The sequence below is a fragment of the Anolis carolinensis genome, chromosome 4, assembly GCF_035594765.1.
Source record: "Anolis carolinensis isolate JA03-04 chromosome 4, rAnoCar3.1.pri, whole genome shotgun sequence".
Classification (NCBI taxonomy): domain Eukaryota; kingdom Metazoa; phylum Chordata; class Lepidosauria; order Squamata; family Dactyloidae; genus Anolis; species Anolis carolinensis.
Window position 1 is genome coordinate 122,937,733 of NC_085844.1, and position 26,831 is coordinate 122,964,563.

Below are 26,831 nucleotides of genomic sequence, written 5' to 3' on the forward strand. Positions count from 1 at the left end.
AAGGGTTATGAATCAGTTTTTGGTCAACTTTAGATTCAGTTTGGTTATTTGAGGTGCTGATTCAGACAATTACATTGGATAGACCACATCAGCTCTGATACAGAACATATGTCATCCAGTAGTTGCCATCTGCTTGCCCACGGAAAACCATATCCAATGCAATTGTCAGCTCTTTGAAAAGGATCGGAAATAAAATGAATAAAATAAATAAATAAAGAGGAAGGAGGTTCGCGGACCAGATTTTCATTCTTGCGGCCCACTGTTGGGTCGTGGCCCACTGGTTGAGAACCACTGATTTATGCACACACAAAAAAACCATCCCTTGATCTGCGTAGAGCATTTTTACTGCTGCTGTTGCAAATTTCATCTGAACTAGCGTAACATTTACCATTTCAAAAGAACACCACGCAGAAACAATATGTAGCAAATTATATGATGACTGATTTTATATGGAAAAAGGGACTACATATACTGGTCAGAGAAATGAAGATGTATGGATTAGAAATTGGGGAAAACTGGTTGATTAAGTGAATGAGAAGGAGGGGAAAACAGAACTAAAAGATACAAAAGAAATCATCCTCCATGTGATAGGAAATGGATAGTAAAATAAATAGCCACACTGTTCCCAGGGGAGCAGAGTAGGAAGGAGAGTTTAATAATAGGAGAAAAGGAGATTATTATAGAAGAATAGGATGCGGAACAGACTAGGACGTGGAACAATGGTTTCAAACTACAGGAAAGGAGATTCCACCTGAACATCAGGAAGAACTTCCTCACTGTGAGAGCTGTTCAGCAGTGGAACTCTCTGCCCCGGACTGTGGTGGAGGCTCCTTTTTTGGAGGCTTTTAAGCAGAGGCTGGATGGCCATCTGTCGGGGGTGCTTTGAATGCAATTTCCTGCTTCTTGGCAGGGGGTTGGACTGGATAGCCCATGAGGTCTCTTCCAACTCTACTATTGTATGATTCTATAAGAAGATTGTGGAATATTGGCAGTTAATGAGATACTGAATTCTAAATGTGATATTAAGTTTAATTTTAATTTCTTCTTATTTGGAAAAGAATACATTCAAGGAAGGAAATAATGCACAAGTATGAAGCACATGAAGTAAAGATGAGGCACATATGGTCCATTTGCTTGCATTCTATTAACAGTTAATATCACCCATTTGAACCTATAAGCAAGGACACCTCTTGTGGTCAACTTTATCTTTCTTTACTGTATGTATGTGTGTTGCCATTGGGAGCCTCTGTGCATATGAGCAGTGGTAGGGAAAGAGTGAAAGTGAAATCAAGCAATGTATTTAAAAGGGAAGGTTTCGGGCCATTTTCTAAAAGATTGATACGGTAATATCAAGACAGAATCTATCCATCCATCCACAGGACACACACACACACACACACACACACACACACACACATACCATCCTGCCCAACACATTTAATGCACATTTTACTGATCAATAATTACTCCCTGATCTCAGCTTTTTCTACCAAAACATGCAGTGAGGAGGAGAGGAGAGGAGACAAAATTATGTTCTCCAATGTCAGAATTGTTGGAGGAAAGGATCTGCATGTGGATAGAACTTTGAAAACCTTTGCTGACATGAGATACTTAAACAGTAAGGTGTGGTGTTGCTGTTGTTGTATTCCTTCAAGTTAATTTCACCTTATGCCAACCCTAACGGATTTCTTGGCAAGATTTCTTTGGAGGAGGTTTGCCAAGTCTCCATTCATGATGAGAGAGTGTGGCTTGGCCAAGATCATCTAACAGGTTCCTAAGATGTAAACCCTGATTTGTCAGAATCCTAGTCAAGCATTTAAACTACTACTATGTCATTAAGGAAAGGACATGAGATGAGAAACAGAATAATTATGGATAGAGCATGAAGCCAAATAGCTTGCATATCCAACCAAATCGCAGAGGAGTTTATAGTGAATCAGAACTTGAAATGAAATCATCCTGCAAACAATCAGCATAAGGTTTTTTTTTTCCAGATGGCAATTATTAATTCATATCATAAGCATACTTCCACATTCAAAACAAAGCTGTTTGCATTTTTGTTTTGTTTTTTAATTTCACATAGAAAGAGTGTCTATGTATGTATGCAGTCATGTGCACTACAGAAGTTCCAACTTTCAAAATAGCTGTTTTCACTACATAAAGGTGCAAATGCCTGCATCAGGTATGGAGAAACATGTCTCCTATGGATACCTTTGTGCTACAACGCCCACTGTCATTCACCATTGGCTGCACTTGCTAGGGCTTTGAGAAAAAAGGATAAATCCACAGAAAAATTCATAGTCTGGGAGTTCAGTCCAATAAAACTTGGAGGGCCACTTGTTTCCCATCCCCTTTACATGCCAACTCAGAAATAATCCCCACTCCATTCAGGAGAATTGCTCCCAAGTAAGTGTAAGAGCCAATGTGGTGTAGTGGTTTGAACGCTGGATTACAACTCTGGAGATCAGAGCTTGATTCCCTGCTTGGCCATGGAAACCCACTGGGTGACCTTGGGTGAGTCACACACTCTCCGCCCCAGAAAACAATAGGGCTGTTTTAGGATAGCTGTAAATTAGAAAAATGCACCAGAGTGTGAGTAAAACTGCAACAGCACTGCATCATCTTTAAGTTCTTGAGTTGCTCCTTTGCATCTTACCCGAATGTCAGCTTCTCCCGCACTGTCCAGGTTCTGACACTGTAAATTATAACCTCCTTCCCAAGTGGCAAGAATTAGCTGGAAGACAAAACATATTGTGTTACTTTGAATAGAAACGCCCTGTGTAATACTTAATTACTGTCTGTCTCTGGAGTCTTGAAGGAAAATTGGATGATGTTCAACTACTCACATAGCAATAAAACTGAAGTCCCATTTTCATAATGCACATTTAACTCAAAACCTTACTGATTTCATAAGAGCATCATCAGAAACAGCTGGATCCCCTGGCCATTTATACTTTTTTTTTACATTCTTATATAAGTCCCATTACAAGCCAGGCTTCCAAATATTTATTTATTTATTTATTTACAGTATTTATATTCCGCCCTTCTCACCCTGAAGGGGACTCAGGGCGGATCACATTACACATATAAGGCAAACATTCAATGCCTTAACATAGAACAAAGCAACGTATTTCAAGTCAAACTATAAAGTGGCCATAACTACAAGGTCCCTCGTGTAGAATTAAAAAAAGATGTGCCACCCACAACACAGTTAAACAAACTTAGTGCTGTGACTCTTAAATTGTTTTTGTTCTCATAAGTGGCTAACCTGAAGTTTTTTGTTTCCATCTGCAGGGTGTGTTATTCACTTAACCCAAAATTACCTAATAAGTACTTAGTAAAAGAATACTAAAACATAAAACCACTGTGATAAAAAATGTCAAGAATCTGCAAAAGTCTTCAAGTTGCAAGACCTCCAACCTCATGAAAACAAATAAGCACATAAACAAATATTCTGAATAGCTAAAGTTAATATGTGTGAAATTTCTACCATTTGTTCAGCTCAGTGCCAATCCAGTTCGTACTAATAGGCATATGGCCAGCTAATCTTGGTAGATATGCTACCAATCACTGAAACAAATGGTAATGATCTAGAAATATTACATACAGCAGTCAACTCACTGCCTGCAATGATTTTTCCATGGGTAAACTTGATCCAGAAAAACTATTTGGGTCAGGAAGTGTCTCTTAGGTCCAGATTGTTTGGGTGTATTGATGCAAAAAACATGCCTTGATAAATTCAGTATACAAGAGAAGATGGGCAATCCTCTATAACAACAACAACAACAACCCAAGAAAGGTGAGCCATTCCTAGCAATTACAGGCCAATCACTTGCCTACCAATAACCTTCAAGCTGCTTACAGGTATGTTAGCTGATGCAATAAAAAAACCCGCCTGGAAATGAAGAACTTGCTGCCTCCTGAACGAAAAGGAAACAAAGAAAGCAGCAGGGGCATGAAAGACCAACTGCTCATAGATAAAATGATCCTTGAGAATTGCAAAAGAAGGAAAACTAACTTGAATGTAGCTTGGATTGATTAAAAGAAAGCATTAAATTCATTGTCACACAACTGGACACTACATTGTCTGAAGATTATTGGAGTCAGTGAAAACGTCTAAAGACTGGTCAAAAATGCAATGCACATTTGGAAAGCACAATTACTAGTTAATGGAGAAATAATAGGGGAAGTCAACATCCAAAGGGAATTATTCCAAGGAGATTCCTTATCCCCCCTATTCTTCATTGTTGCAATGATCTGTGATCCTGTAGATTCTTGAAGAAAACTGGTCAAGGATACCAAACAGCAAGAAATTCACTGAAAATTTCACACCTTCTATACATGGATGACCTAAAGCTCTATGGAACCTCAAAAGCAGAAATTGAATCACTACTGAACACAGTAAGAATCTTCTGCACAGACATTTTAATGGATTTTGGACTTGACATGTGTGCATCTTTGGAGCTTAATAAAGGAAAACTAGCAGCACGCGAAGGCATAAATATGCCAAGTGGCATAGAAATAAAGAGCTTACCAGTGGATGAAGGTTACAAATACTTTGGAATACTGCAAGCAGAAAACATCAAGCATGCAGAAGTCAAAGGCACAATTAGGAAGGAATGCCTTAGAAGGGATAGAAAAATCTTGAAATCAAAGCTCACTGGAGGAAATACAATAAAGGCAATCAATACGTGGGCTGTGCCTGTAATATGCTACACTGCAGGTATAATTAACTGGAAACGAGCCAAATTGGATATGTGTGTTCTGTTGTTATGTACATGTAATAAATAATAACATTTTAAAAAATTTCTTGTCCCCCTCTCCTCATGACCCGAGGCGGGTTACAGGGTGATTCAGGTGTGGATCTCATTTAATTCAATGCAATTGACTCCCAGATATACCTTAAGTCTTAAGAAATAGGCAATAAATGACTGCTAATGGCCACTTCAATTGCCTTTTTAGTTACTCTTCCAAAAGTGCAACTGATGAATTCTGGAGGGCAATGGGCATTGCAGACATAGCTGAGCACATTTCACTCTGTTGCCGCTAGTGCTGCATGTAACTGATACTGCCCATTAGTAATTCCTGATGTTGGCTATTTGCCTGAGCAGCTTTTCAGCTGTCCTCTCCTTGAAATCCCAAGACAAATGAACTTATTCAGGTGTGTACATACAGAAGGGGAAAAAGTTGTAAAATATATCAGAATATTTTCTTGTAATGATATAAAGTTCTGCTCACAATGCAGCTCACTGGGCTGCTCCCTTTTCTCTTCATCAACATCACGGACTCATACGCAACCCTGCTAGAGAATTGCAATAACTCATAATACATCCTGAAGCACCTCTCCAGATGTGCAATGTGTTCTGCAGTGCATTGAGACTTGCTGTAAATCAGAATTGTTGAATAGCAGTTATGTTGCTGGCTCTATTCATGCAAAAGTCCAGGAAACAAAGCTGCTTCCCTCCTGAGAAAATGAGTCTTGCAATATCACAGCTCAGCTTGATACGATTATAGCTCAGTTTATGATCACAAACATTTCTAAGGTGATGGAAACATAGCTATTTCTTAAACATAAAATAGTCTGGAAAAGCTGTACAACTTCTGTTTTAGGTGTTATTGGCCCTATTCACTGATGTTGCATCTTAGGAAATAAATAATGAATGAGAAGGTGACCATTAAGCACCAATATAAAGCACTGTCTGTTCCAAGGCAGATACAAAGTTAAGGTCATGGTGGACAATGCCATGGCAGTTTTCAGGAATTATAATGCTACTCTACTAAATTCCAAAAACTGATGAAATTGTCATTATGCTGAAATCTTGTCTCTTTAATTTTGAAATGTGAGATGCATGCAGTCAAAATAATCCAGAGCATATCTATTTGTGCCCAGATGAATGTGTGAGGAGCAGATGGGAAGAGCAACGTGATGGCTGCATACCAACACATACATTTGCAGGAAACTGAAGGAGGCATAGATGTCTTAGTCATTAGAGCAGCCTACATATCACTTGACATGCTTAGAGGGTAGTGTGAGGTCATGAAGGAAAGCAATGAAGCTGGAAGGGGAGTCTGTCTAGAAAACAAATGGGAGTAACATTAAAGGGTCCTATATAGAGAGAGCTGATATAGAATATATATATATTTTGGGTAAATTCTTCTATTCAGTGCTAAAATACACCTTCTGTGGTTGCCCACATTTTTTTTTGCACCAGAATCTCTTCTGGGAAAATGAGATGAAAAAGCAGTTCTTGTAAATTATCTACACGTATTCCCCCACCCCCTTTAAAAAAAAAACCAGAATAAATTATTTCTATACCACAGAACTCTATTCCTGTTTATTTTGGAGGAGTAAAGTGGTATTCTCAGCTAGAGACATTAAAAATGTTGCATGTCTTGAAGTCAGGCAGACCAGATGCAAATAGCTATAGCAAATGTGTTAAACAGAAAAATGAGAAAACAGGAGTCCCTTGTAGTCAATGTTATTGATGGGTCCATAAAATTTCCTTACCATATACTGCAACAATAGGGAAATGTACATTCCACTACAACATCTGTTATAGAACTCCAATATGCCGATGACAACGTAGTCTGTGCGCACTCAGAAGAAGACCTACAAGCCACTCTAAACACCTTCACAGAAGCATACGAGAAGCTCGGCCTCTCATTGAACATTGAGAAAACCAAAGTGCTCTTCCAACAGGCACCAGCTAATCCCTCTGCAATGCCAGGAATACAACTTAATGGTGTCACATTAGAAAACGTTGACCATTTCCGCTACCTTGGCAGCCACCTCTCCACAAAAGTCAACATCGACACTGAAATACAACACCGCCTGAGCTCTGCGAGTGCAGCATTTTTCAGAATGAAGCAGAGAGTGTTGGATGATCAGAACATCCATAGAGATACCAAGGTGCTTGTTTACAAAGTCATTGTCCTCCCAACCCTGCTCTATGCCTGCGAAATGTGGACGGTCTACAGACGTCACACTCAATTCCTAGAGCGTTTCCATCAGCGCTGCCTCAGAAAACTCCTGCAAATCTCTTGGGAAGACAGGTGGACAAATGTCAGCATGCTTGAGGAAGCAAAGACCACCAGCACTGAAGCGATGCTCCTACACCATCAACTCCGCTGGACTGGCCACGTTGTCCGAATGCCCGATCACCGTCTCCCAAAGCAGCTACTCTACTCCGAACTCAAGAACAGGAAACGTAATGTTGGTGGGCAGGAAAAGAGATTTAAAGATGGGCTTAAAGCCAACCTTAAAAACTATGGCATAGACACTGAGAATTGGGAAGCCCTGGCCCTTGAGCGCTGTAACTGGAGGTCAGCTGTGACCAGCAGTGCTGTGGAGTTCGAAGAGGCACGAATGGAGGGCTTAAGGGAGAAATGTGCCAAGAGGATGGCCCTTCAAGCCAACCCTGACCAGGACCGCCTTCCACCTGGAAACCGATGTCCTCACTGTGGGAGAACATGCAAATCAAGAATAGGTCTCTTCAGCCACCTAAGAACCCACCCCCAAGACACCAGAGATGGAAGACAATCCTCCTCGAGCTACGAGGGATCGCCTAAGTAAGTAAGTAAGTAAGTACATTTCAGATGTTTTACAACTGCAACTACCATCAACCCTAATCTGCAAAATTAGTTAAGAGGGATGATGGACTCTGTGGCCAAGAAACATCTCTGTTCTTCACTTCTGATCTCAAACTCACTCTGCTGGTTGATGCAGTGTGGATGTCAACACATTGTATTTGGAGCTGGACTTGCAATAACCTTGCCTATGTGATATATAGCTATACCTACAGGATGCAAGTAGATTTTTGTTCATCTCTGACATGGTCATGATCTGACCCAGTGTTTCTCAATCCTTGGTTCTCTAGATCTTTTGGATTTGGTCTCTCAGAATCCTTCCCATTAGATAGATTGGTGTGGGTTTCTGGGAGCTGACATCCAAACGTCTGGAGGACCAAAGGTTGAGAATCAGTGTTCTACTAGTTTCAAGTCAGAGATTACACTTGGGACAACAAAGAACTTTTAGCCTCCTTATGTTGCTCTCTTTTCATTTTAGACTTATCTTACTATGGCTGCACTTCATCTTTACTTAATACCCAAAGGTCAACTGACCTGACTCAGTGATTTATCTTGTAAGTACTAGGGCAGTCCCAACAAGTAGGCGGGGAGAGGTAGCTACTCCATGTAGCAGATTATGGGGGTCATTCGAGTGCTGAGAATTGTTATCAAATCTGATCTTACCTTTTTATTGATATAGATAGGGAGAAGCATGTTTTGATTTACTGCACAGATGCCAATATACTGTAAGTTCACTGGTTTTAGATAATACGTACTTGAATGAGTGGAGTGCACCATTTGCTGCTCTGATTCAGGCAGGGAAGTGACTCCAGTCAGCCCTTCTCTGTACTTTTTACTGTATGGTGCAATTTTATTTCTCATTTTCACTAAGGTGAATGATTCCCAACCTTCAGTTCTAATGCTGAGTACATAATCTGGAGATGTAGGTAACTGTAGGCTAGCATTTGGAAAGCATTCACATTGACCAGTGATGTCCAATCTTTGGGCCTCCAGGTGTTTTGGACTTCAACTCCCAGAAATCCCAGCCAGCTTACTTGCTGTTAGGAACTGTGGGAGCTGAAGTCCAAAACACCTGGAGAGACAAAGATTGGGAACCACTGATCTAGACATTAAGTGTTGTATCTGATCCTGCAAATTACTATGGCATGCTGCCAAATGAACCAGGTTTAACAGAGGGGCAGCTTGTTGATCCATCAACGTGGAAATAGTAAATCCACTCTTCTGTGGTTTCCCAGATTGTCAATGACTGCAATCTCTGGCTTGATGACTTCTGAGGTCCAGCACCAAGAAAGATCCTGTTCAGCTTGGAATAACTATATGATAAGTGATGGTAAAATCAAGAGTGGATTCCCAGTGGCAGATCCATCAGCTGCCTCTAATTATAAGTTAGTTTTCAAACCATCAATAAATAAACACAGGGACGCAACCTAAAGCCTAAATCAAATAATTAGTGCCAATGAGAGTAAACCCATAAAATCAATGATAACTTGAGATGCATGTAAATGTCACTGGTTCGAGGTTTTAATCTAGTCGGAACTAACAAATGGATTTGGGCTAGACATTGTATACTATTATGTCTGTAATAACCTCATTGACAATAGCATTGAAAATGACTATAACGGTGTTTTGTTTTTTTTAACTATAATGGTATTTTGTTCCTTTTGACTATAACAGTGTTTTGCAGCCCAATGGTCTGCAATTATGATACAGCACTTTTATCCCATTCCCTTGTTCTTTAGCTACAGCTTGCACTATCCCTTTCCTTTCTTCTTGTTTACAGTTGCCCATGTTTATACAACAGATGACACTATAGGTTATTGGCGCAGTTCTGAGTTCAAATTGTTGTTTTATAGACTAGTGGTTTTATTTTGGATTGTACTGTGTGTTTACTATATGTGTTGTTTTAGGCACCTTGTGCCATATGTAAGCCACCCCGAGTCCCTTCGGAGAGTTGGAGGCTGGATACAAAAATAAAGTTCATAGAATCATAGAATAGTAGAGTTGGAAGAGACCTCATGGGCCATCCAGTCCAACCCCCTGCCAAAAAGCAGGAAATCGCATTCAAAGCACCCCAAACAGATGGCCATCCAGCCTCTGCTTAAAAGCCTCCAAGGAAGGAGCCTCCACCACAGTCCAGGGGAGAGAGTTCCACTGCCGAACAGCCCTCACAGTGAGGAAGTTCTTCCTGATGTTCAGGTGGAATCTCCTTTCCTGTAGTTTGAAGCCATTGTTCCGTGTCCTAGTCTGCAGGGCAGCAGAAAACAAGCTTGCTCCCTCCTCCCTATGACTTCCCTTCACGTATTTGTACATGGCTATCATGTCTCCTCTCAGCCTTCTCTTCTGCAGGCTAAACATGCCCAGTTCTTTAAGCCTCTTCTCATAGGGCTTGTTCTCCAGACCCTTAATCATTTTAGTCGCCCTCCTCTGGATGCTTTCCAGCTTGTCAACATCTCCCTTCAACTGTGGTGCCCAGAATTGGACGCAGTATTCCAGGTGTGGTCTGACCAAGGCAGAATAGAGGGGGAGCATGACTTCCCTGGATCTAGACGCTATTCCCCTATTGATGCAGGCCAGAATCCCGTTGGCTTTTTTAGCTGCTGCATCACATTGTTGGCTCATGTTTAACTTGTTGTCCACGACGACTCCAAGGTCTTTTTCGCACACACTGCTGTCAAGCCAGGCGTCCCCCATTCTGTATCTTTGATTTCCATTTTTTCTGCCGAAATGAAGTATCTTGCATTTGTCCCTGTTGAACTTCATTTTGTTAGTTTCGGCCCATCTCTCTAGTCTGTCAAGATCATTTTGAATTCTGCTCCTGTCTTCTGGAGTGTTAGCTATCCCTCCCAGTTTTGTGTCGTCTGCAAACTTGATGATCGTGCCTTCTAACCCTTCGTCTAAGTCGTTAATAAAGATGTTGAACAGAACCGGGCCCAGGATGGAGCCCTGCGGCATTCCACTTGTCACTTCTTTCCATGATGAAGATGACGCATTGGTGAGCACCCTTTGGGTTCGTTCGCTTAGCCAATTGCAGATCCACCTAACCGTAGTTTTGTCTAGCCCACATTTTACTAGTTTATTTGCCAGAAGGTCGTGGGGGACTTTGTCGAAGGCCTTACTGAAATCCAGGTATGCTACATCCACAGCATTCCCTGTATCGACCCAACTCGTAACTCTATCGAAAAAAGAGATCAGATAAGTCTGGCATGACTTGTTTTTGGTAAATCCGTGTTGACTATTAGCAATGACCGCATTTGTTTCTAAGTGTTCGCAGACCACTTCCTTGATGATCTTTTCCAGAATCTTGCCTGGTATTGATGTGAGGCTGACCGGACGGTAATTGTTTGGGTCGTTCTTTTTTCCCTTCTTGAAGATAGGGACCACATTCGCCCTCCTCCAATCTGCTGGGACTTCTCCCGTTCTCCAAGAACTCTCGAAGATAATTGCTAGTGGTTCTGAAATAACTTCCGCTAATTCCTTCAATACTCTTGGATGTAGCTGATCTGGCCCTGGGGGACTTGAATTCGTTTAGAGAGGCCAGGTGTTCCTGGACAACTTGTTTCCCTATTTGGGGTTGGATTTCCCCCAATCCTTCGTCCATTCCATGTTGCTGAGGTTGAAGATGGCTTTCTTTTTGTGAGAAGACTGAGGCAAAGAAGGCATTGAGCAGTTCTGCCTTTTCCCTGTCCCCTGTCGCCATCACCCCATCTTCTCCTTGCAGAGGCCCTATCGCCTCCTTTTTCTTCCTTTTTCTACCAACGTAAGCAAAAAGCCTTTTTTGTTGTGTTTTATGTCCCTGGCAAGCCTGAGCTCATTTTGTGCTTTAGCCTTGCGAACCTTTTCCCTACAGGTGTTGGCTATACGTTTGAATTCTTCTTTGGTGATTTCTCCCCTTTTCCACTTCTTGTGCATGTCACTTTTGAGCTTTAGCTCAGTTAGAAGTTCTTTGGACATCCATTCTGGCTTCTTTGCACTTGTCTTATTTTTCTTCTTTGTTGGCACTGTTTGCATTTGCGCCTTGAGTATTTTACTTTTGAAAAACTCCCATCCATCCTTAACTCCCTTGTTTTTTAATATTGGCGTCCATGGAATGCCGCTCAGTAATTCCTTCATTTTTTGGAAGTCAGCTCTCTTAAAGTCGAGAATGTGTGTTTGACTTGTCTTAGCTTCAGCATTCCTTTGTATTGCAAACTCCAGGAGCACATGGTCACTTGCCCCTAAGGATCCAACCACTTCAACTGTGTTGATCAGGTCTTCCACATTTGTTAAGATTAGTTCAAGAGTTGCTGATCTTCTTGTTGCCTCTTCTACCTTCTGGACCATAAAATTGTCTGCAAGGCAAGTGAGGAATTTGTTGGACTTTGTACTCTTGGCTGAGTTTGTTTTCCAGCAGATATCGGAATAATTGAAATCGCCCATGACTACTATATCTCTTCTTTGTGCCTGTTTGGTCAGCTGTTGACAGAAGGCTTCATCAAGTCCTTCATCCTGACTCGGAGGTCTGTAGTAGACACCCACGACAAGATCTTTTTGAGTACCGGTTCCCTTGATTCTTATCCATATGCTTTCAAGCTGGTTTCCCGGATTACAGTCTTGCATTTCTTCTGCAACGTAACTGTTTTTGACATATAAAGCGACTCCCCCTCCTCTCCCTTTTGTTCTATTTCTGTGAAAGAGGTTATAGCCCTCAATGGCTACATTCCAGTGATGGGAGTCATCCCACCAGGTTTCAGTGATGCTTATGACATCGTTGTTGTTGTTGACACAAAGTCACAGTATGACACAGCAAACAAGATATTGTGATACTAAATCTATTATTATTATTATTATTATTATTATTATTATTATTATTATTATTATTATTATTATTTTCTTTGTTCTTCCCAGTATAGCTGTTCATACATCATCCTAAGCAATTTTGCAATTGTGTCATACATGTTAACTCTACATCCTGGGATCTGGGCTAGGTTTACTATTAGGTCCTGGATAATAAAACAATACAGAATTCAACCTAATAGCAAAACATCCTGTTCTTTCGTCTTGGGAGGGGGGGGGATATGTTCCCTCAGATGACCTGATTAACAAGTGTTCATTGTAACAGGAGTCAATGGCCTCTATTTTGCCATCCAAGTATAAATGGACTCTGCTAATAATGACAGCTTTGTTACGAGCATCTGTCTCTTGGCTCTGTGAACATGTGTATATGAGTAGGAGAAAGAGAGTGTTTCAAATTCACAGCCATTTCTGAAAATTCACTTGGTCAATGCAAACCACCCCACTCTGCAAGAGAAGAGCATCTAGTGCATTCACTAAGTAGACTGCCTGCTGAAATCATTCCAAAGTAAAGACAAAACAAAGTGGACAAGACAAGAGCAGCCACTTCCGACACAGCACAAGCTGTATTGAAATATGCTAAGTATATCAATTGCAAATAATGCACTACCTCTAAGCAGAAACTTTCTGCTCCACAGGAAAGATATGCTCATGCAGCAGAGGCAGATGTACATAGTAGACGGATGTATACAGTGGATGTGTGCATATATAGTACATCTCATCTCAGGGAGTCAGACAGATGCATAACCTCCAAATGTCCTAGTTTGGCAGGGGCAGTTCTGATTAATCCTCTCTCATCCCACTTTTTTAATGTCCCAGGTTCTTTTCCCATTTTTAGCCTCGGCTCAGTTTAGTTTCCACAAACTGCAAAGTGCAAAAGGAGTTTCACTCTGTTAACCCAGTCAGCATAAGCAAAGGCAAAGCACCATACACCCTGTTCTAGCTGATGTGTTTCTCCTCATTAATGTGTTTGCCATCTCAATCACCCTCTAATGTTGCTTGGCTACATGGTCCTGGCATTCATCTGTAAAATGTGGAAAGTTATGCAGATGTCTGCATGGATGTTGTTTCTCCTATTGAGGATCACTAGTTTAACAAACGTAACAGGTACAATTGGAGTTGGCTCAGGTGGCAAGAACAAGGAGACACTTCAGGTTTTCCGCACTGAGTCCCTTTGGGGAGATAGGGCAGAACAGAAATAAAGTTTTTTTATTATTATTATCATCACATTATTATTATTATTATTATTATTATTATTATTATTATTATTATTAATTTCCCCAAATCCGTTGCTCCTCTGTGGCATAGAATTGGGGTGTTTCATAGCTGATATAAACTTTTCTGTTAGGGAAAACATTTGGGAAAGTAAAGAGACTGTTTAAACTACATCCATGACTTGTGCTGAAGGGAGAAGTCTGTTCCTTTTGAACTGGGTTATGAAGGAACCATGGAGATGACTAGTTTAGAATCTAACAAGCCAGATTAGGAGAGAAGTCACCCCACTGCATTTCTGCCTTACTCGGGAAGTTAGAGAACTCTGCACTCCAGAGTTTCTGCTTTACTGAAGCCCTGCTTTTCTATGTAGGTTGCCTATTTTTAGATGATCCTCAAAGAGCTACCGTTTAATCCATGGTTTTAGATGGGCTGCAGAGATATAATGCAGCCTGTACTTAAAGATCGCAGCTTGTAGTGATTCCGAGAGCCAGAGAACTCAGTTACTTGAATGTAGAAAAATATATAACTTATATTGAATATCCAAAATATAATTGCTATAACGAGTAACAGATCACTATGTGGAGATGTGAGTGATATCCAGAATAATGGCATTTAAGATTCTTGGTCCTTTTAAATAAAGTCCTTTGGCAATAACCTGTCTATTTCCAAATTGCCTGGAGAATGTTCAGTAATGAAGGACTCACTAGAAAGCATACCAGAGACAGACCCGGGAAAAACTCCTTTTTGGTTTAGTAACTTTTGGGAGCCTCCGGTGGTGCAGTGTGTTAAAGCACTGAGCTGCTGAACTTGCAGACCGAAAGGTCCCAGGTTCAAATCCAGAGAGCGGAGTGAGTGCCCGCTGTTAGCTCCAGCTTCTGCCAACCTAGCAGTTCGAAAACATGCAAATGTGAGTAGATCAATAGGTACCACTTCGGCGGGAAGGTAACGGCGTTCCATTCAGTCATGCCGGCCACATGACCTTGGAGGTGTCTACGGAGAACGCCGGCTCTTCGGCTTAGAAATGGAGATGAGCACCAAACCCCAGAGTTGGACACAACTGAACTTAACGTCAGGGTAAAACCCTACCATACCTTTTACTAACTTTTGGGAAATTCTAGAAGTTCTGATGCAAAAATATGTAACCTCTGCCAAGCTCTGCAGAAGCCAAGCAGCAGTTGTTTATGGCAAATTATGGAGACCTGCTTTCACCCTAATGTTTCTGATGGAGATTGTCAGTTTTTACATGAACTGATGGTAATAATATCACAAGTTCACTTTGTGTGCGTCTGATGTTTTAAAAAATCACATTTTGTAAAATGAGAAGACCTAAATCATGTTGAATAAAATGACATACAAACTAGAGACAGATGCTATTGTCTTCCTAGCTTTGTCACAGAAAGTAGTGAATTTAGAGGACAATACACTTTGGGGGGAAAAACCACAAAAAAGGATTAAGCATGTTCTTCTAACTGCTCTGCTTTTCAAAGCGGGCTTCTACCAAAGCAATTTTTTCCAGAAAAAAAGTAGCACTAGGGCTTAAACTTCACTGCTTTGTGTATAAAATGTAGTTTGCCATTTGAAGCCAAGGCTATGGCAGCTATGCATTTTATCTCACGGCTCAAAAATGGTAGCACTAGAAGCTGCTTATGCACATGCTGTGTCTCAAAACATAGATTATAGAGAGATAGTCCTGGAAGCCACATGAAGGTTGCTCGGGCCAATCCTTTGTGCTGCTACAAAGCTGCCTCAAAAAAACACTCCCTGAAGAGATCACAGAGTTGACGGTGGAGAACTTCTGACTCTCGAGTCATTTCATACTGCAGTTCCCAGAAGTCCAAACAATACGGCCAGTGTAGTTGTAGAACAATATATCAAAACTATTAAAAATTCCCAGCTCCTGTCACAGTGTTGGAAAGAGAAGCAAAAGTTACACAATGAAAGCAGAAAGGAAGGAACTGCTTAAACAATTCTCATCATAGTTGCTTACGGGTGGGGAAAACAGTACTTTCTCATACAAAGAAAACAACTTTGATTAAATCTCATCGAGCTAAACCCTAAGTCCGACAACAAAATTGCATTGCAGTTAAGAAGGCTCACCTCTATAAGCATGTAAAAGGAAAGCACTGTAACTCCAAGGTTATATACAATAAGGAGACCCCTGAGCGACAAAGCTGGCCTGTTCTTCATGAAAGCGGTGCCCAGAAATATGAAGACCAGGTATAAGAAAGTGAGGAAAAGGGTTGGTAAGCAGGAATCCAGCAGAAGCCATCCTCTGACCCTGGGATCTGAGGAAACAAAATATAAAGACCCAAGGAATTAGGATACAAACATATTTCTCAATCGATACAAACATCCAATAGGTTGTCACAATGCAATCTCAAAATAGTAATCTCTCCTCACTACTCAAATGCCATTACAGTAGAGTCTCACTTATCCAACACTTGCTTATCCAACGTTCTGGATTATCCAACACATTTTTGTAGTCAATGTTTTCAATACATCGTGATATTTTGGTGCTAAATTCGTAAATACAGTAATTACTACATAGCATTACTGCGTATTGAACTACTTTTTCTGTCAAATTTGTTGTATAGCATGATGTTTTGGTGCTTAATTTGTAAAATCATAACCTAATTTGATGTTTAATAGGCTTTTCCTTAATGCCTCCTTATTATCCAACATATTCGCTTATCCAACATTCTGCCGGCCCGTTTATGTTGGATCAGTGAGACTCTACTGTACCACATGTTTAGATAAGGAACTTTTTGTTGATTATTTGTTCTTAACTCAAATGATCATGCAATTAAATTTTATAGATCTAAACATTAGTTAGGCGATCTCTCATTGTCCGAGTATGATGGCCTTCCAAATGTAGTGTCTTGGCGGTGGGTACGTAGGTGACATCGATTTCCAGGTGGAAGGCGGTCATGGTCAGGGTTGGCTTGATGCACCTTTCTCTTGGCACATTTCTCCCTTTCACCCCCTCATTGGTGCCTCTTCAAATTCCACAGCACTGCTGGTCACAGCTGACCTCCAGCAAGAGTGCTTGAGGGTCAGGTCTCCCCAGTTCTCGGTGTCTATGCTACAGTTTTTAAGGTTAGCTTTAAGCCCATCTTTAAACCTCTTTTCCTGTCCACCATCATTCTGTTTTCCATTCTTGAGCTGGGAGTATAGTAACTGCTTTGGGTGATGGTGATCAGGCATTCGGACAATGTGACTAGTCCAGCAGAGTTGATGGTATAAGAGCATTGCATCAATGCTAGTGGTCTTTGCTTCTTCCAGCACGCTGACATTTGTCCGCCTGTCTTCCCAAGAGATTTGCAGGATTTTTCAGAGGCAACGCTGATAGCATCGAGTGAAACAGAGAATGTCTGAGGATCGGGACATCCGTTGGGATACCAAGGTGCTTGTTTGTAAAGCTATTCTCCTCCCAAACCTGTTATACGCCTGCAAAACATGGACTGTCTACAGATGTCACACTCAACTCCTGGAACAATCTAAACATTACTAAAACCTTGATAAAGCAACACAATATAATACTGAAAAGCACACTAATATTTATGTTGTAGTATCTGTCAAGCTGCTCTTAAGGAAGCTGTATAAAACATAAGAATCCAGATTAGTCATAAATATGTTACCCTGCCCTGAAATGCATTTCCCACTAGTGGTTACTTCTGCATTATTTCTGCACTAATATTTCTGAAGTTTACAGGTGGAGTCGGGGTTATTGATATGTATATGCTAGAAAAATCCATATTGTGCATTTGTTTTTACTCTTACTATCCCCAAACTTGGAACAATATGTAAGGGATGTTTCCATTTTATCCTTAGAGCAACTCTGAGGTAGGTGAGGTGAAACTTCAGCATCGTGTACTTGGCTCTAGATCAGTTTCCCCCTGAGAGATTCAGCATCACCTGGGGCCGATGGCTTCGAAGTGAACAGAGTGCCCAACTGGAGCGAATTCATTGTATTTGCTTCATTTCTGTGTTATAGTCGGCACTGTTTAGGTGGTTTTGACTGCTTTAAATTTGTCTTTTACTTTAGTATTATAAGCAATCTTGAGACCTTTGGATATAGAGTGGCTTAAAAATAGAAAGCCAGCCTGGTGTAGTAGTTTGAGCATTGTGCTATGACTTTGGAGACCAAGGCTCAAATCTCTGCTGGAGTAACATTTTCTTAGCCTCAGACGAAACCACTGGCAAACCCATTCTGAACAAAGTTTGCCAATAACCCCTCCAGATAGAGTTGCCACACATCGGAAATGTCTTGAAGGCATATAACAAAAAGATGAAATATTTTAATTTCTAAATTATAAAATAGAAAGATTGCCCAAAACTGCTGAGGCTGTAACCAGCTTTGTTATCTTGTCCGGAAAAGCCTATCTTCTCCTTTTGCAGTTATTTATAATTATTCACTTTATATAACTTTGAAAAACAAGAACGTATATATTTACAATCATAGATGTCATTGCTTTTAAGGACATCAAACATGACATTCCCAGTATGTTTGAAGCTGCAGCATCATGTACTTGACTTAGTACTTGCTGTGCAAACCACCCAGACATTCGAATGTGGCATCAAAACATAATTAAAATGCATGATTCCTGTGAAGATACTTCCATTTTAATCAGGGATACTCACCCTGTGTACCAAAGATACTCAGCTGAATAGCTCACATTTTGGAGGAAAATATTTAACCCAATAAATGTATCATAGTTTTGTTCTTTTTCAGGTTAGATACTTTAGGCTTATTTAGGAAAGGGAAGGAGCCCCGGTGGCACATCGGGTTAAACCACTGAGCTGCTGAACTTGCTGACTGAAAGGTTGCTGGTTCGAATCCGGGGAGCAGGGTGAGCTCCCACTGTTAGCCTCAGCTTCTGCCAACCTAGCAGTTCGAAAACATGCAAATGTGAGTATATCAATAGGTACCACTCTGGCGGGAAGGTAACGGCGCTCCATGCAGTCATGCCGGCCACATGACCTTGGAGGTGTCTACGGACAATGTTGACTCTTTAGCTTAGAAATGGAGATGAGCACCAACCCCCAGAGTTGGACATGACTAAACTTAATGTCAGGGGAAAACCTTTAAATAACCTTTTACCTTAGGAAAGGGAGTTCCTTTGATCTCTTACCACTAGACATGCTGGCTGCATTTTCTGGAAGTTGAAGAACAAAACACCTGGAAAGTGACAGTTCATTATCTCAGTCCCAGATAGTCTCCGGCAACCTGACACTTTCAGATGTTTTAGATTACATTTCCCATCCCTTCCAGCCAACACGGCCTGACTGAAAGACTTTTTCATTCCAGGATAAGCAGTGGTTTAAACCAGTAAACTAGGCGTTGTGATCTTTAAAGCCCTTGGGTTGGGTCCAGATTTTCTAAAAGCCTGTCTCTCCCTGTATGAGTTTGCCCAACTTTTAAAACCTTTGAGGAATGGCTTTCTCTCGGTTGATGCTCCCCAGTTGTGAAACTCCATGGGCTTCTCATGGAAAGAAGTCCTTTGGGCCCCCTTTCTTTCCTCTAGCAGGCAAGGACCTTTCTATTTAAGCAGGCCTTTGATTCTTAAATTGTGTTGTAGGACAGTGTTTTCATAGTGGTGTGCAGCCTTTTATCCTCTAAATCAGTGGTTCTCAACCTGTGGGTCCCCAGGTGTTTTGGCCTACAACTCCCAGAAATCCCATCCAGTTTACCAGCTGTTAGGATTTCTGGGAGTTGAAGCCAAAATATCTAGATTGAGAACCACTGTACTAAATGTATTTAACCTGTTTTTATGTGTTTTTATAACACTATAGTTTGTTCAATTGCTTGTTCAAATCTTTTTTTTATTAATGTAAGCTGTTTTGGGTTTCATGGAAGGATAAATGTGGAGTATTAGAGAGAAAGAGAGAGACCGGGGCAGATTTGTGGTTCTGGGAAACCTTTGGTCCTAGGGACATTTTAACCTTCATCTCCCAGAAATGCTGACCATTGATTATTCTGGACAGTGAAAAATGAGGACCAAAGGTTGAGATCCACAGGTTTAAACAACAGCGTATATGAAGGAATGAGCAGGGGGCAGAAGTCAATGTAAGCAAACCATACTTTGAGACCATGACCTAACATAGTGGGCAAAGAACATGGTTATCAAATCTCTGAATTTCTTCATCAGCATAAACAAAAGAGTAGTTCTTTTTTTCAATTTGTTTTTAGAAAATTGGGCTGTCTTAGTAGAATGTTGATAAGGGCATTGGCAGCATGACATAACAGATAAATAAAAGAACTGCTAATGTTGATCCATGTCGACTACCTTGGAGGTTATCTGAGGACAAAATCTGAGCTGGAGAACATGACTTTCTGAACCACAGTTCTGAAGATCCACCAGCATACAAGCACAGCTACCTGTCATGATGGCTAGATAATTTTGGGAGCTGTACTATCAAAAATCTGTTCAGAGCTTTGGACTGAATGCAATGAAGGAAAGATATGCCCACTGTACATTGGAGCAGGCAACTTCTATTTGTCCTCCCCATTATACCAAGTTATGCTGATGAATTGATCAAAAGATGAAGGGGGAAACCACCAGCAAGGCTGGTATCAACAGCAAAATTTCCTCCACAGCTTCAGCCTTTGCACCTCTACTGAATCAACAAGTTTTGGTATTTATGAATAACCACAAGGGTTATCTGGTTATTCCCAGATTGGCCATCCCCACCGAATATATGCCTCGATAGGACCCCTCATTGACTTGAATGGATACTGTGTTTGTTTTTCTTAATCTGTCTATCCTGTTGTGTTTATATTATCGATGTGCTCTGTTATTTATGTGTTGCTAATATGTTGTAAGCCATGTCCCCTGAGGGAGAAGTGTGAGATATAAATAGAGATTTTTATTATTATTATTATTATTATTATTATTATTATTATTATTATTATTATTTTATAATGACACAGCAAACAAGATAGATATGCTGGATTTTGTATCACAAAATCACAAGTCGAACACTTCCCAAGTGTCTAGGACTGTGTGATGTATTTTCGGATGATGTGTGCAGATCCCAGTAGGGTGGCCTTTTGCAGTTGGCAGATCGTAATTTTGTCAATGTCTATTGTTTCCAAAGGCTGAGCTATTTTGGCACAGCACCCAATGTGCCCATCACCACCGGGACCACCTGCACTGGTTTCTGCCAGAGTCTTTGAAGTTCAGTCTTGAGGTCCTGATAGTGGCTGAGTTTTTTCTGTTTTTCGTCAATGCAACTGTAACTTGGGATGGCAACATCAATGATCCAAACCTTTTTCTTTTCCACAACTGTGATGTCTGGTGTGTTGTGTTCCAGAACTTTGTCAGTCTGGATTTGGAAGTCCCACAGTATCTTTGCGTGCTCATTCTCCAATACTTTTGCAGGTTTATATTATTATTATTATTATTATTATTATTATTATTATTATTATTATTATTGACACAACGACATTGTGTGACACAGCAAACAAGATAGATTATTAGATAGATGATGATGATGATGATGATGATGATGATTATTATTATTATTGTAATGCTGGCTTCAGGTAATTTTCACAAAAAGAGCCCAGATGGAGGAACACAGCATGTTATCCAATTTCTCATTTTAATAGCAGAAGCCCTTTCTTGCTAGCATCTTCCAATTGAGTTCCAGGAAGGAACAGAAATTATATTTCAAAAGCAAATAGTTTTTTTATCATGTGAGAAGCGACTTGAGAACATACTGCAAGTTGCTTCTGGTGTGAGAGAATTGGCCGTCTACAGAGATGTTGGCCAGGGAGGCTTCTCTCATGTCCCCGAAAGCTAGAGCTGACAGACGAGAGCTCACCCCATCTCATGGATTTGAACCAGCAACCTTCAGGTCAGCAACCCAACCTTCAGGTCAGCAGTCCAGCTGGCAGAAGGATTTAACTTATTGCACCACCGCAACTCCTAGCAAATAGTTAAAAGTAGTTCAAAAACATTTAATACATAAGGGAAGAAACACAGGACAAAGCTCTAACAAGTGTAAGGAACTAATGCAATTATCCCATCGTCTCCTCCTTAGCAAGCTGTTTCTGGTAAGAAAAAATACAAAGATTCAAAGTTGGAAAAGATTCCCCAAAAGTCACCTTCAGATGCAAGAATCCACAGGTGATTCCACCATGACAGTTGGGCATCCTATCATCACCACCACCACCACCATCATCTTTACCACCACCATCACTCTTAACACCATCTTTGTTCATATCCTGGCTTTCCCCTTGGAAAGCATGGTGTAGGATTTGAGTGTCGGACTGGGACAATGGGACACCACAGTTCAACAGTGGAAACACACTGGGTTACCTTGGGCGAGTCACACCCTGTCGGTCTCAGAGGCAGCCAAGTGTAATCCCCCTCTTAACAAATTATGCCAAGATGATAGGATTGTCTTAGGGTTGCAATAAATCAGAAATGACTTGAAGACACACAAAAACTTTTCCTCTAAAATTAAGACTCCAGGCAACTGACAAACGAAAGCAAATGCATGTATCGAAAATGTACAAAAGGTTGTGGAAATGGTATATATTATAATATCTAAAACATGAAATTCAAGGGGTAAAAACTAGTACAACGCCCCATTAAAAATTCCATTCTTTAAAAATATCCAGATCTCTAGTGTCCTTTCTAAAAAAAAAACTTAATGAAGAAGAACCTATCGTCTTCTAGGAAAAAGCACATAGAAGACAACGCTGTTGGTCCATATTAATTGCAATGGTTGAATTTATTGTTTTCTTCCATCATACAAATTAGTCCTGATTGTCCCATTAAAGCTACTCAAATTTCATAACAGAACCTTAGCATCTTTATTTTTTCCCTGTAGGTTTCAAAGGAAGCATTTCCACAAATCTTGCCTCTTGATGACAGAATGGCAGATATCTTTCATCATAACTTTTTAAAATTGGAACCACCAACATCTCCATACTAAGCAAATGAGCAAATTAACTCTAAAGTACTTTTGGAAAGAACAATGCATACAAAGGTTCTGAGCAGCCACAGCAGACCAGCTGTATTGCTGGGCAGATAGATTTCTTTTAAAGGACTGAAATTTTGGAAAGCCAAATGTGGTACTATTTCCTGAAGCATTCAGAAAGAGGAATTATAGTTTTTTAAACTCTAAAACAGTGGTTCCCAACCTGTGGACTGTGGCCCAGCAGTGGGCCACGAGAACAAAAATCCAGTCCGCAAACCTCCTTCCTCTTTATTCATTTATTTTATTTTATTTATTTTTATTTCTGCTCCTTTCTGCAGAGCTGACCATTGCATTGGATATACTACATCAGCTCTAGATGATTAAATATGGTTTTCTGTGGGCAAGCAGGATGGCATATGTTCTGTATCAGAACCTAGACCTGATGTGGTCTATCCAATGCAATTTTTTTGAATCAGCACCCCACATAACCAAAACAAATCTAAAGTTGACCAAAAACTGATTCATAATCCTTTTGTTACTAATGTTGGAGAGTGGGCCCTGGTCAAAGTGGGCCCTGATCAAGTGGTCCCTGGAAAATTCAGCTCTGGTAAAAAAAAAAAAAAAGGTTGGGAACCACTGCTGTAAAAGAAAGTTGGAGTTTAACTGATTTTTTAAAAACAATATGAATGATATTTAATTCTGTTTTAATGTTTGCATATTTGTATATTAGTTGTACTGGAATGCTTTTAATGGAAGCCACTTTGAGTCTCCTTGTGGTGAGAAAAAGTGGGATATAAATAAACATAATAATAATAACATTCTTTAGTCCTAATGCTTCGTAGCAGGTAGGTAATGAAAACTCTGAAGCTGGAGGGGTGTTTAACCGGCAGAGCTGGACCTGGTATGGCTTACATAATTCCTTGTCCCAGAAGTAGAATAAACTGTGCAAAAAGTGTAAATACTTTTTGTGCACATTATGCAACCAGGCTGATTTCACATAATTTATAGAACCTGTGCTGATTCAGTATAATATATAGAACAGTTATTTGGGTATGTGTGGAACAGAACTGATCTCATTTGTTCTTACATGCTTTCAAGTCCACTCTCACTTATGATGACCCTACTTTTATTGGCAAGATTTATTTTGAGGTGGTTTGCAATTGCCCTTCTTTTCAGATGAAAGAGAGTGGCTTGTCAGGTCACCTCATAGAATCCTAGTCAAATATTCAAATCACAATATCATACTGGCATTCAACAACCTTGTACAATAGCAAAATACACATCATCCTAGCTATCCTTGTCCTGGGGTATTATTTCTCTGAGTGAAGCAATCATTTCTCAGCGAACTTTTCATTTGTTGTTGTGTACAGTCATTTCTAACATATAATGACCCTGAGGTTACCTTATCACAATGTTTTCTGGACTTGAGAATGTGTGATGTCCAGCGTCATCCAATGAGTTTTCATGATTGAACGGTGATTCAAACCCTAGTCTCCAGAACCGTAGTCTAACACTCGAACTATTATGCCATGCTGGGATACATCTTGAGTATATCTGGTTTTCAACCATGTTGTTCAAAACAGGCAATAGAGGCAAGGCTTGTCAAAGCTTATGATGACCTACCGGTAAATTATTTTTTGCAACTCCAAAACCCCTCAGTCAGAACAGCCATTGACTTAAATGTTAATGGGGTCTTATTTTTAATTGCCCGTTCAAGCTCAACTTCAGAGGAATTAGGATCCAAACTATGGGAACGTGCTTGTTTGAGGAACACAAAAGCCTATGAAAGAGCATGTTTCCCCATCCTGGGCAAAACACCCTAAGTTGGTCAGTTCTAGGATCCCTACAAAAGTGAAAAATCACAAATTTAAAAACACTATATTATTTTTACCTCAGAGAACATATCTGTAGGAATCTCTAGGTCTTTCTGTGTGACCCTTTAATCCATGCCCACTGAAAGTTTACTACAGTATTGGGCTGGAAGACCTACAAATGCCTAGAGAAGTGTTATCTCCAGGAACCTCTAGGTCCTCCAATGTGATTGTATGGTCAACCTCCATTGGATGTTGGCTATAGAATGGCACTGGGGGGCCTACAAATGCCTAGAGAAGTTTTATCTCTAGGAACCTCTAGGTCCTCCAATATGACTGTATGATCAACCTCCATTGGATGTTGATTATAGAATGGCACTGGGGGGGGGGGGGGCTACAAATGCCTACAGAAGTTTTATCTTTAGGAACTTCTAGGTCCTCCAGTGTGACTATAGAATGGCACTGGGGGACCTACAAATGCCTAGAGAAGTGTTATCTCTAGGAACCTCTAGGTCCTCCAATGTGACTGTATGGTCAACCTCCATTGGATGTTGACTACAGAATAGCACTGGGGGACCTACAAATGCCTAGAGAAGTGTTATCTGTAGGAACCTCTAGGTCCTCCAATATGACTGTATTGTCAACCTCCATTGGATGTTGACTACAGAATGGTACTGGGGGACCTACAAATACCTAGAGAAGTGTTATCTCTAGGAACCTCTAGGTCCTCCAATATGACTATATGGTCAACCTCCATTGGATGTTGACTACAGAATGGCACTGGGGGGGGGGGGACTACAAATGCCTAGAGAAGTGTTATCTTTAGGAACCTCTAAGTCCTCCAGTGTGACTATAGAATGGCACTGGGGGACCTACAAATGCCTAGAGACGTGTTCTCTCTAGCATCTTTATGTCCTCAAGCATGACTCTATGTTTGGCTTCCACCAGATGTTGGTCACAGAGTCGTGCAGAAGGACCTAAAGATTCCCAAGGACACCATATTAATCAAATTCACAAATAACCAAATCTGCAAAAGTGGACCCATTAATGTGGAGGGCTGACTGTATTTGAAATTGTTGAGCACTGAGGCTCTGAGCCATAGATGAAGGTGATACTAAAGGAATAGTCAAATTAATAGAAAGAAGTACCATTTAATATTCTGCTTCCTCCCCCGATGAATGTTTTTGCTTAACAATACAACTTAAGTGCTCAAGAAGGTTTATGTATTAAATATTCTGAGTATTTAGGAAGTAAAGCAGACAAAGGAAACAGGCTTCTTATAGGAATTTTAATTTGACTTGATGCTGTTTTTATTTGTTTGTTTACACTCACAGAAAATTAAACAGAACAAAACATACATATTGAGAAATAGATAAGCTGTTTACTTTCCTAGGCTATATCCATACTGCACAATCATAGTACTTGATTCCTGAGAAACTGGTTATTTCAATGTGCTTTTGACTAATTCGGCACAATTTGAGTGAGTCTTTTTACCTTCACCTATACCCAGCCATTGCACTTTATTACTGGCCCATCTTATTAGTGACCTTGCAATATACTGCACATGTATTATTTATTGCCTTGACTCCAATTTTGGAATACACCCATTGCACCCGGCTATTGCTTATTGGTTATCGATTGTTGTTGGGTTTATGCTTTTATGCTTTTTATATGTTTTTTATGTTTTAATTCATTGTAATTGAATATATCTTATATCGTATTTTATTGTTGCATATAAGCTGCTCTGAACCCCTTCGGGGAGATGGGGCGGAATATAAAAATAAAGTTGTTGTTGTTGTTATATTATTATTGTTGTTGTTGTTGTTGTTATTATTATTATTTTATTATGACACAGCAAACAAGATAGATATGCTGGATTTCGTATCACAAAATCACAAGTTGAACACTTCCCAAGTGTCTAGGACTGTGTGATGTATTTTCGGATGATACACACAGATCCCAGTAGGGTGGCCTATTATCATCATCATCATTATTATTATTATTTGGTTTGACACCACATTAACTGTCACATCTAAATGCTATAGTTTTGTAGGGTTTGTACTTTTGTGAGACATTTACACTTCTCTGATGTCACAATGAATTACAAACCCCAGGATTCCATAGGATGCAGCCATGGCAGTTAAAGAGGTGTCGAACTGCTATAATTCTGCAGTGTGAATGGTCTGTTACTCATGCTGTAATGGATAGCATTTTAGATTTTCATCTACAATTTTCTTCAGGTATGTTTTATGCATGAACCCATGGGTTTCATGGTTAGCATATTTGAATAATGAATTATTCTCTGCCATTTAAAATAATAGAAGTGATATGTACGGCCAAAGGAATCCACTGCAGTAACGGTACAAGGAAGTGCAATTATGTTAGACTAATGCAACTAATAATATTTTCATAAATGAATACTTGACATACTTAATACATCTTGAGTGCTTGGTCTGTATA

The 26,831-nt window shown here is 40.2% G+C and overlaps 1 protein-coding gene across 1 annotated transcript in view; it reads right to left on the reverse strand.

The window, feature by feature from the left end:
* The window catches only part of elovl2 (ELOVL fatty acid elongase 2), a 90,441-nt gene that overhangs the window by 17,732 nt on the left and 45,878 nt on the right, over window positions 1-26,831 (reverse strand). The window contains exons 3-4 of the mRNA XM_008114988.2: window positions 15,730-15,917; window positions 2,657-2,734 (exon numbers count right to left, since the gene is read on the reverse strand). Of these exons, the coding sequence (XP_008113195.1) occupies window positions 2,657-2,734; window positions 15,730-15,917 (266 nt within the window). The remainder of the gene's footprint in view (window positions 1-2,656; window positions 2,735-15,729; window positions 15,918-26,831) is intronic.